Source organism: Tenebrio molitor, chromosome 5 (assembly GCF_963966145.1).
Source record: "Tenebrio molitor chromosome 5, icTenMoli1.1, whole genome shotgun sequence".
NCBI lineage: Eukaryota > Metazoa > Arthropoda > Insecta > Coleoptera > Tenebrionidae > Tenebrio > Tenebrio molitor.
In genome coordinates this window covers 3,029,614-3,045,270 of record NC_091050.1, presented here as the reverse complement: position 1 = coordinate 3,045,270, position 15,657 = coordinate 3,029,614, and the positions used below count along the sequence as shown (strand labels likewise).

General features: G+C 29.8%; 2 protein-coding genes across 2 annotated transcripts in view; both read left to right on the top strand.

The window, feature by feature from the left end:
• TyrRS (Tyrosyl-tRNA synthetase) overlaps nt 1–15,657 on the top strand; it is a 199,795-nt gene that overhangs the window by 118,670 nt on the left and 65,468 nt on the right. The window lies entirely within an intron of this gene.
• LOC138130816 (inactive hydroxysteroid dehydrogenase-like protein 1) lies at nt 5,295–14,763 on the top strand. Its single transcript, XM_069047492.1, has 7 exons — nt 5,295–5,493; nt 9,711–9,895; nt 12,397–12,519; nt 13,249–13,359; nt 13,747–13,967; nt 14,026–14,253; nt 14,301–14,763. Exons 2-7 carry the CDS (start codon nt 9,718–9,720, stop codon nt 14,424–14,426), a joined length of 987 nt encoding a protein of 328 aa, XP_068903593.1. The 5' UTR covers nt 5,295–5,493; nt 9,711–9,717; the 3' UTR covers nt 14,427–14,763.

The window sequence follows — 15,657 nt, the reverse complement described above, 5'->3', positions numbered from 1 at the left end:
TATATGTCACTTCCCTATTTTATAAAATGTTACTCATTGAACAGTTCTATTTTAAAAATTAACGTACAACAAAATCAATAATATAAATACGCGTATGTACCTCAAGATACAAATAAATTACCTACGAGTACATACCAATAACATGAATAAGTTCATGAAAACCAAAAAATAATAAGATTTAATATTATGTGGTGAGTGTAAATCTAATTAGACAAATCAGAATAAAATTGTAAAAAAACTACGATGTCTTAAAAATATTCCAACCGGTTTTTATTATTATTCAATTTTGTTATGAACACCTATAATTATACATAGTTTTAAATGGTCTGTTTAATAATAATCTACAAATGATTGAACAAAAAAACAATTAAACAAATAAACACCGTTTACGTTGTTTTGGCATAATGAGACGCCATGATTTATTTTTTTAACGTTGGGCACACTGTTTGATTTCCTTCACATAACATGTTGCTGAATTTCCCGCGATGTCTAGTATTCTTCTATTGCAAACTAGTAAAACTGACAACAAAGGACTAGGCATTGACGCTATTCATAACCTCAAACTTAACCTAATTCAACAGACAGCTTTACTACCAAGTTAAATGCAAAATTTCCAGGGCTTTCCATAAAGCCAAAACAACATGAATGCATTTTAAATATAGATTTTGAATGCGTTACGAATTTCAATGATTGTAATTACTGCTTAAAATTCATTTTTCTCTAATAAACTAGTTTTCAAAATTTACCATGCACCTGTTTTTATTTACAAATGAATGTAATGAAATGTAATGTGTTTAAAGAATAAAAAATGTCTCCTTGACAAGCTGTTTAAACAACATCGACTGGATTTTTTATCAACTATTAATAATCTTTTATTACATCGCCTGTGCGAGTATGAACAAGTATTGTAACGAAACCAGGCATAATAATTGGTAAATTTCTCTTTGTCCCGTCAGTTATTGCTTAAGAACTTTCATTGCAGTTTTATTAGGTAGATATGTCAGAAATTAGCATGTCATTGTATATACCATAAAAATACCTCTGTGCTTATTACTTTCTTCTAATTAAGGAGGAGTATGAATGTTTACACAAACTATATAAATGCAATGATTTTGTAACATTTCGTTACTTTGTGAAATCATCAATGTGTCGTCGATGCAAATAAATTTTAAAATGACTATTCACACACATTTCGCAAATTCACTCTAATGATACAGAAAATAAAAGTAGTATTAGCAATTTAAAAGGTAACCTGTATGTATGAGACACTTAATACAATGTAATTAAAATAAATATAGTGTGTTTCTACAATTGTTTATCAGATATAATTGGTTTGCTAAACATTTAATTAATACACATTGGTGTCTACATACCTTTAACTATTTGAAAACAGCAAACGAGATTTTAGTTAAAGCCCAAGATACAGAATATTTTGTGTGTGCGCGATGTAGGTCATCGAAATCAGCACACTGCACAGTGGAATTACTTTGCAGTCAAATTAACGGCGTTGCCCTTTACAGAACCGTACTTTTATGCACACGGATTGATCAAGATACGACACAAAATGTTTTTGTTGTTGGCGATTTAGACCAGTTTCTCTCATTTCCGCTAATGCCAGTTTATTAAAATATATAGATTGTTAGAGGAATTGTCATAAAAATAGATATAATGTTATAAAATAATAATTTGAAAATGAAAGCTAATTAACTCTAGTTAAAAATTATTTTACTGAATGTCAAACATACTTAAGGATTTTTAATCGAATATTTTTTAAAGTAAAGAATGTCAAAAAAGATCTAAATTTGTGAGCTTTAAATGGTTTAACCAGTTAAAGAGACCAGTTAATTCGCTGATGTTAACCAGTTAAAGACCCAAACTGATTAAAGAATTGTCTTGTTAACTTGTTTGGCTGGTTTAAACATGAGTTAACCACATTAAAACCGCTTTAACTGGTTAAACCAATAAAACCGTACTAGACACACAAAATAATATTATAATTCTGGTTGTCACTTTTAGCATGAATAAATTATTATTATTATTATTAACCTCCGCAGCTCTTCTGATCCAAATTTCCTAGAATATTGTTTAGTACAGGACGAACTAGCAGAGACGGTTATCCTATCTCATTCACAGCCAGCGGCCATGCGAACGCATTACGAATATTTATGGCTAGGAGATTATCAAGAAAGGGCGGGTTCCGGCAGAAATCGATTTTTCATATGTGCTTTCCCATTCAAGTGCATCCAAGACAATGTACAATTATTGGTAAGTATCACATTTTTAAACAACAATTCATGCTTGGTTTAAATAAGTAGGATATTCGAGATATAAAATGTTGTGATTGCTGCAAATGTGTTGGTTCTTTTACTATATTGATTTCAAAGTTTCTAAATTTGAAAATTTTCATACGTACTTGCGGAAACCGAAATGTTAGCAAGATAAAAACGCCATGACATACAGTTTAAAAGAATCTTAAGTAGATTATAAAAAAACAATGTTCAAACCTTTCTATTTTAATTATAATAATTTTTTTTAACTAAACTGAATTTTAAAAAATCATAGGTTAATAAATAAATTTTATACAAAAGAATCTTACTTTGTGTTCCATTGGATATTATATCTTTTTTAATCACTTGATGTTTCTGATATAAAATATCCTTGAAATGAACTATCTAAAGACAGGTTAATAATTTTAAAGATAATGATATGTAACAATATGTTCTGTAAAATATGATTTACATAGGTATTTTGTTTTGTTTTTTTTTTATGGAAACCTACCGAACTCAGCTAATATTTTGAAAAAAATTATCTGAAAGTTGATTTACTAAATAAACATAATGATAATTAAGTTTTAGAGTAGGTAAATGTCAGGGTCGTTTTCGATCTTTCCGCCAATATAGTATTTATGCATACGAAGTTTTGTATGCAACGTGAGATCATTTAAATTATAATTAAAGTAGGCTATGACTTTTTAATTAGATTGGCAGACTGTTGAAAACTTGATTTGAATTGTCAAAGTGACCCTTCAAAATTCAATAAAAAATATGAAACGGTGAATTAACAGTTGTATCCAAGCCAGGGAAAGACACTTTGAACATTTTCTATGATCGTCAATAAAACTGTACTTACCTATTATTTTCTAGTGCTTCATTTCTTTTAAATTAAAACGATTGATCGTGAGAAGCCTAAACGTCAACAGTGTTGCCAATCAAGTGTAAAAGTCATAACCTACACTAATTATGAATTTAAATGATCTCACTGTACTAGTACAAAGTTATCAGGGCTGTTCATTTTGGACGTTATTTAGGACTGTAACAACACATTCGTTCATTTCCTTGACATTTTGTATGTGAATGGAAATATTGGCCGATAATCTCGATGTACTTGTTCCATGTTTTTTATGTCGTTCGTATAATGATTCCACTTAATCCACCAGACATAATTACTAAAATTTTTGTCCGTTTACTCCATTATAGTAGCAGCAGAGCAAAATAGGAATGTGATTCTTGATTTAAATAACTTTGGGCTGTATTTAAATAAAACTGTAAGGGTTATCATTAATAAGATTTACGACCTCGAGCGTAATTTGACCCTGTCGTTTTTCGATTTGGTTTGACTACCGTTTATTATTTAGTAAAATATTCTTTCTGTTAAATCTTATTTAAAATTTTTAAGGGAGATAAAGAAGAGTTTCATTTAATAGGGCACAGACAAGTTAAAGTGACCCATATTGATGATGCATGCATTTAGTCTTGTGATAAAGAACGTTATTTACGTCATAATTGTTACTTAAAAGTAGTTACTGTTAACAAATTCAACGGAAAATTTTGAAAAATTGTCGTTGACATTATTTTTACATTAAATAGAATATTAGAAACAATCGGTTATACTTACGATGATAAGAAAACATTTTATGGAAATTTATTACGGCATTTAATATAATTACGTTGCTAAGTTGAAAAAATAGTGCAAGCAACAATTAGAGAAAGATATAAATTTAAATTTTTTTTATGTATATGTACGAGTACTTCAGATTTTCTAAGACTGAAATAATCACATATTTGTGTTGCTAAAAGTACTTATAGATAAAATGGTATACTTATCAAAAAGTTAATCAGTTTCGTAATATTGTAATAAAACAAACAAAAAACTAGATGTACTTAATATTTTAAACATTCAGGGTAATTCTGAAATAGATTTGGAAAAAAAAGTGAAGTATCCTTGACACAAAATAATTTTGCTTAAGTGACTTTTGGAGGTAAAATTAAAAAGCATTTTCCTGCTTATTAATGTCTATTCTCATTCGTAAATGCTTTTACTTTCTTGTTTGAATTAAGTAATGAAAAAGGTTTCATAAATAATTATCTCTGCAGTTTGTCTTATTTAATATAATTAACTATGAGCTATTATCATTCATCGTGGTTTAACTAGTGATTAAACTATTATTTTGCAAAAAAAAAACTAGGTAAGTGACATTTCGTGACATAAAACTGCATTTTCTCTATGACAGCTACTTATGTAAAGCATGTAGGTGTAAAAATTTTATCTACAGTTAAAGAACAACCGTGTTATTAAGTTTTAATATTTTCTCCAAGGCGAAAATTATAATTTTTTTGAATCTGAGCAGTATTGGTAAATTCAAAAATAAGCTCCTGTAAAAAAACCGTTTTAACATTACGCTAAGTTAAAGTACATAACAATAAATATCGTCATTAGGTACAACACCTAACATTGACGTTCTGTAATTTTAATAATAATAACAATGAGTTTATTACACAAAATACATAATACAAAATCAAAATGTTAAACATACTAATAAAAAACAAACTAAATGAAAATAAGCCAAGTCTAACTAGTGCTGCTTAACCTGAATATTTTAATAAAATGAAATAAATAAAAAATAAAATGTTTAAATAAGTACATACTTGAGCAAATGGTAATTCTGAAATTTCAACTTTAAAAAACAAAAGAGGTAAAATTTATAATCATGAAAAAATGTCATTCAGGCAACTAGTTAGAAGACAATATGATTTAATTTTTTTTTTAAATATTCACGATTAAGTCACTTTCTCAAATTAAAATCCCGTGTAGACTTTTCATGTTCTGCATTTCGCTCGCCAAATTATTTTGTTAAATATTTCATTTCGCGATAGATCATTTCGAAACGAAGATAACTTTCTCTAAATCCCCCATATCAAACGCGAAACAACGGTACGTAAAGCTCTCCTCTCGTTTTGTTTTCTTCTTTAGTCGTGTTTATTTAAAACATTTTGCTGTGCGCGTCGCCCAGGAGGGGATTATCTTTATGGGGTCATGTTTTGTGAATCCATATTACACTCTGCTTTGTTATTTAGATTCATTTGATAAGTCAGAGTGGCACAGTTCGAAGTTCATATAAAATCGCCTACGACAAACACAATCAATGTGTAGAATATGTACCTAACCGATATTGTTTCGTGTACGTGAGCGGTTTTAGTCGTTCTTGTCTCGTGGGTAAGTTTAAATAACACAAACACAACATTCACAATAAACTAAACTGCTTTGAAGAAAAATCAATTGTTCTGTAAAATAATACACGATATTAAAAGCTATTCACATTTCTGTCAAATTGTTAGCAAATAGTTAAATATTTATTTAACGCAACAACAGTGACTGGTTCAAATAGTTCTTATTAGATCTCTATTAAATTTCATAATTACTGTATTTGATGAATAAAGTGAATAAGGTCAGTGGAATTTAATTTCTTCGGCAGTACTTCATCAACAGGATTACGCTGATTAACAATTAAGCAACCAAACACAATCATAACAATCAGATGTATTGTACACTATTGGGTAATGGTAAATACCAATTGAAATATTGCTTTATATTTTTAAATGTCAAGTAAGTGTCATCACATTTCTTTTACGTTTTCAATGAATGGTAAGTAATATTAATTTAATGTCATATCAATATATTATATTCTTTCTATGTTATTGTTGCTAATAACACTGTACAAATTGATCACTCTTTAGTCCTTCAACTTTTTCATGTAACCCCACATCACTTGAATAGGTAATATTTTAAACAGTAAATAATTAATTTACTGTAACAGAACAATAACAATTGACAAAATTATTGTCGATACAATTTAACGCCAAAAAAACTTGAATAGACTGGTTAGTTATACGATACACTAATTACACACTCAAGGCATGAAATTTTAATTGAAGAAAGTCAGCAATGAACAGCCAAACGTCACATCACCCCTCATTTCTTGATCTTGATTAGAACAATTACAATTGTAGGTATTCATGCTGCAAGAAATATATTAACATATTAAGATAACAGAGATACGAATTTTTAAAGACAAAAAACACTGAACAGGAAACGAGAAATACGAAAAGTAAGAGTTTTTTAAAATTGCATATTTTAATTTTTTTTTTCTTTAATAAAAACAATAATAGTGATAAGCTACGATATGATTTAACTAAAAAACGACAAAGTCGTCTTAGTAAATTCTGTCTCACAGGAAAGACAAATGACTTAATGATAAATTAATTCGCAAATTTACAAGTCATGAAAATCATTACGGAAACTCTAATAACATTACGAAAATGTAATGCTAACTGAGAAATGAGTGCCCAGGTTAAGTGTTAAAATGACATTCACCTTCTACTGGTGGGTAGAAAAATATATGCTATGAATGAAATTGCGACAGCCTCAAATGACAGAGTTATGAAATCAAAGTAATTTTAAATATGTCATCAGTACTTCAGGTACTCTTTAATAATATTCTCATTAGATAGTTCTTAATTATCTCGTACACATTTATTATTTTCGAATTTATTTGCAAATTTTATGCATTATAAAATAATTAGTAAAAAATGAAAGCTTCCAAACGATAATTTTAAAAATGTTGTTCGTTCCCTTCCTCTCTTAAAACTCCAACCTTTTGACTGTCTTATTTACACATCCAATAAAGGAACAAGTTAATTCAGACTCATTTACAAATTCGCTTTCTCCCTGTTTAAATAATAAAGTGCCGATGAGATTAATAAAGAGGTTATGTAAGATTCTCTGAAGAAATCTTTTTTAAAAGAAACAACAATAACCGAGTGTCACTTGACTTTCACATAGTGGATCTCTGCGACAATCAATTTATTTCAAACCCTTTTTAAATTGTTAATATTAACTTGCGACATTGTCATTCCAACAATTTGCCCAAAGACCGTAATTTGTTAAATACAATGGGAAAGTATCTAGAACATTAAATAAAAATGTTACCTCCCCAAAAAATGAATATATTTCATTGCGTCAATATGTACATATAAGGAGATGCTATTATGGGAGTGACAGTTCCTAAAATACTTTACATACCTCATACTGTATTTGCATTGTAATTTTTTGAGGTCATGTTGTAATAGCACGTGGTAATTCTAACGGTGGTTTTTACTGCAATAAACATTTCGCAGCAACATTTTTACGAACAACAATAATATTCTTCTAATGTATAAACATTAAATTGCAAAAACCATAAGCGCTAATATCATTGCCACCGTACGTTTAAAAGTATACAATTTGCAACACTGTCTAATTACAACATCCTGCAATTGCAGGTATTTCTTCTGTGCACTCGCTCCCTATTATTGTTGGGTCATTTAGTTACTAAATATTTGCAATAATGTTTGGAAATCTATATGACTTTTTTTTAGAGATACACTACAAGCACAAACGGTACTATTATGAATTTTTAAAACACCATTTCTTTCAAAAGATTTATGAACAATATAGAACATGTGAGGAGTGTCATTTGTATCTATTATTCTTTTTTCAATTATTTCAAAGTTGATATTTGAGGGTTCTTTGACAATCGGTTTTACAATATTGGTAAATCAATATACACTCAACTCATCGAATCCTCTTGTGTAACATATGCCATTGCTCCATCGAAGGAAATAATATGCAAAAAAGCCTTGAACTAAAGAACATGACTGAAATTATGTACCATTATATAATACAAGCAGATGTCGCTGAATTGACTGATTCAGTTTCTTTTTCCTTTCAAATGATAAATTATGTATTATAATCATTAGTTCACGTCCGATTAAAGACACCTCTCGTATCGTGGATAGAATTATTATCATGTTCTCATCTTCCATTGATTTGGCAGTTTACCAGCATTTAACATTCGAAGAATGACACATTGTTCTTGAAGAAAATCATAAATCTGTAGGCATTATTGTTGACTAATAATACAACCTGTCTACGATGATGACGAAGTATGTGTTGATCAGTGTCAAAGGACATCTCCATAGTTGGATGTAAACTGGACTAAACTGGTACCCTACCGCATGAATATGGAAATATCAATTATCTTGGGAAGAAACCGGTTTTTAGTATTTTTAGTATTCTGAAAGCCTTTGGCTACAAGGTTAATTATATATTTGAAACAATTCAATAAAAATTTGAAAAGATTCTTTAAGACATTTGGCGTGGTAATACTGCTAAGGATATGTACTTACAACCTTTCCACCATAAGACTTTAAGGCGATTGGTAGTACAATCAATTGAACAGTGTATCCTGCAAAGAATGTGTCGCATTTTGTGCACATCGATCTCATGCAAATGATAAAGTTGCCAGAAGAGTGAATCAGTGCCTTGGAGTAAGCAGTTCTTGAGAACTCCCTGGACTAAGCATAAGAGTACAAGAGTTTCAAAGTGACTACCATACAGAGCAGAGCATCAACAAGTGTTGATGAACATTATCATCTGGCTGCACGCTCTTCTTCGACTGTACAATTTTGCGAATAACTACTTCAATCCTACGAAAAAGATGCTAGGTTCATTTTGTAGACATACAGTTCCTATATCTCTCAAGACGGTATATTCTACCAATATAATAATCACATTCGAAGGATTGAAAATTCCTTCGCAGTTCGTCCTCGAACTGGGGTTAAATAGTAGGCAGATGTTAATTGTAATCTGGTAGGATCATTTGCTCTACCAGAGAGACTAAATCCAAAAAATTTCTACAATTTCTACAAAACGAGCTTCAGACTATGTTTCAAGATTTGCCGTTTGTAGTTTTAAAGCGAATTTGGTTACATCTACTTGAAATATGGATTGGCAGAGATTGCTTGGCCTATGCAGTCTTAAGAAGTTACTCCCTGCAATTTTTTTTTTGAAGTAAAGTAAAAAGTTTGGTATAATATGCAACTTCTGTAAATAACAGAAAGGAAAAGGTAAACCCAGCGGTTGGTACATACCACAAACGCCCTTTTAGGCTAGGAATTATGTATTGAAGTATGAAGAAAAAATTTTCTAATTTGAACTATTGGTAAAATTGTTGTTGTATAAAATATAATATAATAATAAATATGTATTATAAAGTTTGACAAATTCGCTGTTCTTCAAAGCAGTATAATTAATTAATAATACATATTAGAAAAAAAATCTGCACAATGTTGCCACTTTTACACAAACTTTTATGACGATTTCTCTGATCTATAAACAAAAAAAAGACGTTCCTGTTTTAACCGCAAGCGTCTTTTTTCATCACTCTCACTATAGGCTCAGATTAGGCTAATGAGCACTCAAACAAAAAAGCAATGTAGTCAAACTTGTTCGTAGTTTTATGTTTTTGTAAAGTATTCAAAATATAAATACCTAATACCTACTGCAAACACCAGTTGTACCAGTTTTTAATAAAAATGATTGGATCGTTACAGCAACGAAATGTTGGTAGAATGCAGTGTTTATTCTCTACTCTTATGTACCTTGGGATGTATTGTGATTTTCTTCTTTCTGCTCGGTAACTTATGGGGATTACTACAAGCAACTCGTGCCATATTAGCTCCATTTTTCTTACCACACGAAGAAACATCATTGGTGAAAAAATACGGCACATGGGCATGTAAGTAAAATTTATATCCGGATGGCGAAAACGTTGCAAGCGTAAATAGTAACTCATCATTCATGTATAAATTATAAACAACGCTAACAAGGACAAGGACGCTAACATTGACAATAAACTCGCGTAACCTTAATAATAAATGTTGTGTAATTTCATTGACTGAACCGTTAAATAAAAAGCAAACAACTAAATGTTAGTGCCCTTTAACAATAAAATGACATTTTTGATTTTTCGGCAGAACGTATTGTGCAAAAATATTAATTAGGAATTTTATGATGTCTAAAGACATGAAGAAATAGTAAAAATATAGCAACTATTTCCAAATTTGAGGTGATAATTACATTTAGAAAGTTACTTTTATTATAGATTTAAAAAAATGTTAAAACTTTGTCTTTCAACATTTTGTGCAAACCATAAATGAATCAATTTGACTTAAAAATAAACGACGAAGATCGATTTTAACGCAATAAATTGTCTCCTATTGGCAAATAATTTATTATATCTATTATAAATAACGTAACTTAATGTAAATGAACAACTTGTGTTCTTGTTTTTGGGGCAACCATTACAGTATACCGGATGTTATGGAAGTCCACGTAACAAATTTAACCACCACTCGTTAAAATAAACATTTTTTTTAAATAATTTTTTCCACAAATTCTTCCAAACAGAGTTAAAATTAAATATAATTTGAACCCTGAATTTCATACCCGCTCATCCATCCATCCATTGATAACGAAGCACGAAAAAGTTACTCGATTAAAATACTCGAATGAGAAACAATAAAAACTGTTAGTATTAGAATACCGATCGTTCTTTCTTCAAAAAACTTTTACCGCACAAAAACATTTTCACTCATTCTTTCGTTTCAATTGATGATTATCCCATGAGTGGAGTGTCAAATTAGGGGTTAGGAAAATATAAAAAAAAATATTCGATTAAAAAAGATCAATATGTAAAAAATGTTTATTTCAAAGGGTGATTAAATTCCCTTACTGGCCAATTTTCTTGCCTCCGAGAGCAAAATTCCCGGTTAAATTTGATTTCGTCCAAAGTCCTGGTTAAAAAAGCAAACATTAAGGGGAAAATTTTTATGCTCTTATAAATCAGAAAATACCACTTAGAACCCAGGCACAAAGAGAAGTTAAAATTTGTTAAATAGTGTTACCATTTATCAAGTATCAAGTATGTTGCAGTAAAAAAAGACATAGTAGGTACTACGTACTAGTACAATTTTTGATAGAAAATACGATGGCTAAAACAACTTTTCGGTCACTATTTTTAACTCACGTCTGATACAAAATGAATGTTGAGCTTATCAAATTATTATTATTATTATTATTATTAAATTAAGTTAAATTGCGGAGGCAAACCTTTTACGCAATTTTTGTTTAAGCAATTAAGAAGTAAATTGACTGCCCAACTTATTGTTGTTGTTTCCTTTACATCAAATATACTTTATTACCAAATTAGAGCTGACGCGTATTTCGACAGCAACGATACAAAAACGAAAAAAAAAGTCGCTCTGCTCATGACAGCTTTGCTGTTTAAAAGCGCGTTAACTTTTGGTAATAAAGTGTATTGGGTGCAAGAGAAACAAAGTGTTACACTACCATTTGTATTCAAATGCAACCCTGATTTGCAACATAATCTACATAGTTGCTTATTCAAACATAGTTTTATTCAAACAACTATGTTTGGAATTACAAAACACGTAATTTAGTTATACCCACAGAATTTTATAGTATGTAATTGATCTTATTGTTTTTGATCAATTGTGGACAGAAATGCGGCGCACATGCACATTTGACGACTACAACTAACCCAAAAAAAGCCAATTCCAAAATCTCGTGAAACGTAAAATTCGTACAAAGAATATTTATCATTTTAATTTCCTGTTACAAATAAAATATGGCATAATCACTAACCTCATAAATTACTTACTTTTTCTAATGTACAGACCCAAGTTTATGAAGATGTCTCGTGTCAAAGGATATCTTCATTTTCTGATGTCATAAAGATTAGCTTACCCATTTACACATTTATATAACTGGTTGCCTACATTGGCTAAATTATTACAAGATTTTTAAAAAATTCTGAACAATTATCTCAAGGGGTAAACCAATACTGGTACTAACATACCCACTACTGTATATAATTTTGACATGTTTGAATGCGTAAAACCCTTGTGTTCTCATATTCACGAACTTTTATGAAAAAATTGACACATATTCGACATTGACATTAAATACACTTCGTCTCATGAAAGAAATCCGTTACGTCATTGCCTATATTTGAGTTAGTCTACATGGATTTTCAAAAATCTCTTCTTCTAACGTATGTGATATTAGCGTGGCGATAGTCGTGGCAATAAATTTGTGACGTAACGGAATTCTCTCGTGAAATGAACTTTAACTTTCGTTTTCGCTTCCATATTTGAATTTTACTCCCTATGTGTTTGTATTTTTCACATACTAAGTGATAAATTTTCCCTTTTCAAGTAATCACAGGCAGCACCGATGGCATTGGAAAAGCTTACGCTCATGAACTTGCTAAAAGGGGTCTCAATATAGTCTTAGTAAGTAGAAATGAAGACAAACTCCAAAAAGTCGCCCAGGAGTTAGGTAAGGAATTCTGTATAAACTGTAAACATTATAATTTTATTCCATTTCCAGATAACTTAATAAGAAATAAAACAAAACATATTTCTGTTTCTAGATTTCTCCCTTAAACTTTCAATTTGTGCTCAATCAATTAATGTTCTAATTCTTTAGTGGTTTTCCTTCATAAGTACTACTCATTTTAGTTATGTAGTATTACAACTTTTCCAAATGTATTATGTATTCTCATTTTCTCTAAAAACAATTAAACAATTTTTCAAATCAAATTCTTTTAGAAGCCTTGTAACAGCAGTATCAAAACCGTTTGAACTGACTTCACGCCCACTTTCAAAAACTCTAAATTGCTCTATTGTGAATTGAATCTATGACATTACATACATATACATATTAAGTATATGTACATAGTATGGTAAAAAGGAAAATATGGTAAAGTATGGGGGTAAAACCTCACTTATCCGACTGGTAGAACAAGTCCTGGATAAGCGAAAAACACAAACAACTCATTTTCAAACTTCAACGTTTGTTAAGTAAATATTATAAATCAAAAAATATTTGTAAGCGAGTTGAGAAACTGTGGCTCCCTTTTCAGTTTTATCAATCAATTTAGACTTATTCTAGTAATAAATACAAATTGATACAAAGTGTGAACGCGATTCATAAACATAATTATGATTAGTTAAATCACGCAATTATGTCATTTAAGTAATTAACTTTAGTTATACTTTTTTACAGAACTTAAACATTCCGTTAAAACAAAAATAATAACAGCTGATTTTTCGATGGGACCAAAGGCTATTAATGTAATAAAAGATGAAATTAGAATTTTTGACATTGGGATATTGGGTAAGTTATATTTTCCTGAGGATTTGTAATACATAGATACTGTAAATCTGTCAGTGGGTATTTTAAATAACTATTTTAAGGACTGCAAGGTATAAAAATTCAAGATTCAAATACATTTTTTGCTGCAATGTTATATCCGTATATTATAAATCAATAAACAAAATACGAAAATAAAAGCATTCATCAGCACGACACATTATTGGCGGTATCTATTTGAAAGAGAGTACCTTTGTTTTTCATGCCAATAGCTACTGACAATAAAAAAATGATTGAAAAAATTATTTAAAAAGTAAAAACCAAGACTAACGAATGACAAATTAAAAACGGACTATAAACAAAGTAAACATTATATAACAAAAACAATTTTATATAAAAATTTATTTTCAGTAAATAACGTGGGTAAGAATTATGATTATCCGATGTTTTTACACGAAGTTTCCGAAAAAGATCTATGGGATATCATTAACATTAATGTAGGTGCTGTAACCCTTTTAAGTCGCCATTTTGTCGAAGAGATGAAGAAAAAAGGTCGCGGAGCTATTGTAAATGTTTCCTCTGGATCAGAGTTGCAGCCTCTACCTTTGATGACAGTATATGCAGCCACAAAGGTATCATATCAAAAACAGTTGTAATACGCAATAGACAAAAAATATTCAATTATTTCAGGCATACATCAAAAGTTTTACAACAGCTCTTCGTTACGAATATGCAAAAGATGGTCTTACAATTCAGCATTTATCGCCCATGTTCATCAATACCAAAATGAATCAATTCAGTCATAGGTTACAAGTCTCGAGCACTTTTGTTCCCGACGCCACCACTTATGCAAAGTATGCAGCCAGTACTTTGGGAAAAATGGATGTTTCCACGGGATACTGGACTCACGGAATACAGGTAATTTAAAATTCGATAAAATAATCTAGCTAACGAATGTTTTATAGTATTTCTTCATGAATATGGTTCCGGTTTGGATGAGGACGTATATTGGTGGACATTTAAATAAATCCTTTAGACAAGATTATTTTGCATCGCAGGCAAAGCAAGAAATCAACGCTAAACTAAAATAAATATGTATAATTATTGTTTTAATTGATGTGCATTTTTAATTTTATAATTAGATACTAATATAACGTGTAAATGATGTAAAAATTAAAAAGTAACTTGAGTTAAGATAGAGTAGGTAGATTTTAAAAGATCAAAAAGTTTTTAGGTTTCAGTTTGCCATAACCGACAGGCTACATTCGACAACCAATTAAAATAAAATATATTAGACACTTTATGTTTTGTCGAAATAGAATGAAAATTATATGTATACATATGTGGTTCTAGTCTAATTGTTTAAATGCCATCGGAATATGTATTATATTTTTTTAATACAAACAAAAGTATTGATTTTTTAAATTATTTTACATCATTTTATTCAGATCTGCAACGTACTAATACTGCGTGTGTAACATTCCTTAAAATCTACTTCAGTTCTGGCAAAAATATGAAAAACATCAAAAATAAATTTGTATTATTTTTTTAACGTCCGTCAAAAAAAGTGCAAGTTTTTTCATTCGTTTGCGTTTATAAAATATGTGATTTTTGAATCGGTCAAGAAGCGTTAAAAAAGTGCCATAGCGTGTCATTTTTTAACGCAATAATAAAATTTTTCATTCATAATAGTAGTTTCCTTAACGAGTTCATATGTAAATTGGGATTTTTTTGGCATAAGTGGACCAATTTTCAAATTTTGAGTTTCAAAAAAATTGTTATCTAAACTTACGGGCGCTAAAAAAATTTTGTATGCAACTCGTTAGTAAAGTATCTTTTTTTTACTCGGCGGATTTGCGCACTCGCTGCGCTCGTGTGGCAAATTTTCCTTCTCGTAAAAAAAGTATTACTTTACTCACTTGTTGCATAAATAACTAGTATTAATTAATCGATTTAAAAAATACTTTCACTATTGAATATCCCCGCTAGTGTGTGGGATACATATTTTCATTTTAAAACAATACGAGATTTACCGTTAACTTTGGAAATGTATTGTGGGTTGCATTTTCAATTCCGCCAGGCTCATTATCACTCGTGAAATACCCTGTATAAGACTAGATGTATAAGAATATGATCAAATAAAATCTGCATGAGCTTATACATTTTAGAAAAATGTTTTTGGCTCGCTCAGTTTAGTGACAAAACCCAAATTTCATTTTCTCGCACACCAAAATATCTATTTTATTCTTACGTTTCAAGTAGATTTTTGTTTATTGTGTTGCCTACTTTAGTTCCCGTTAAGTTTAATTTAAACTTTTGTAG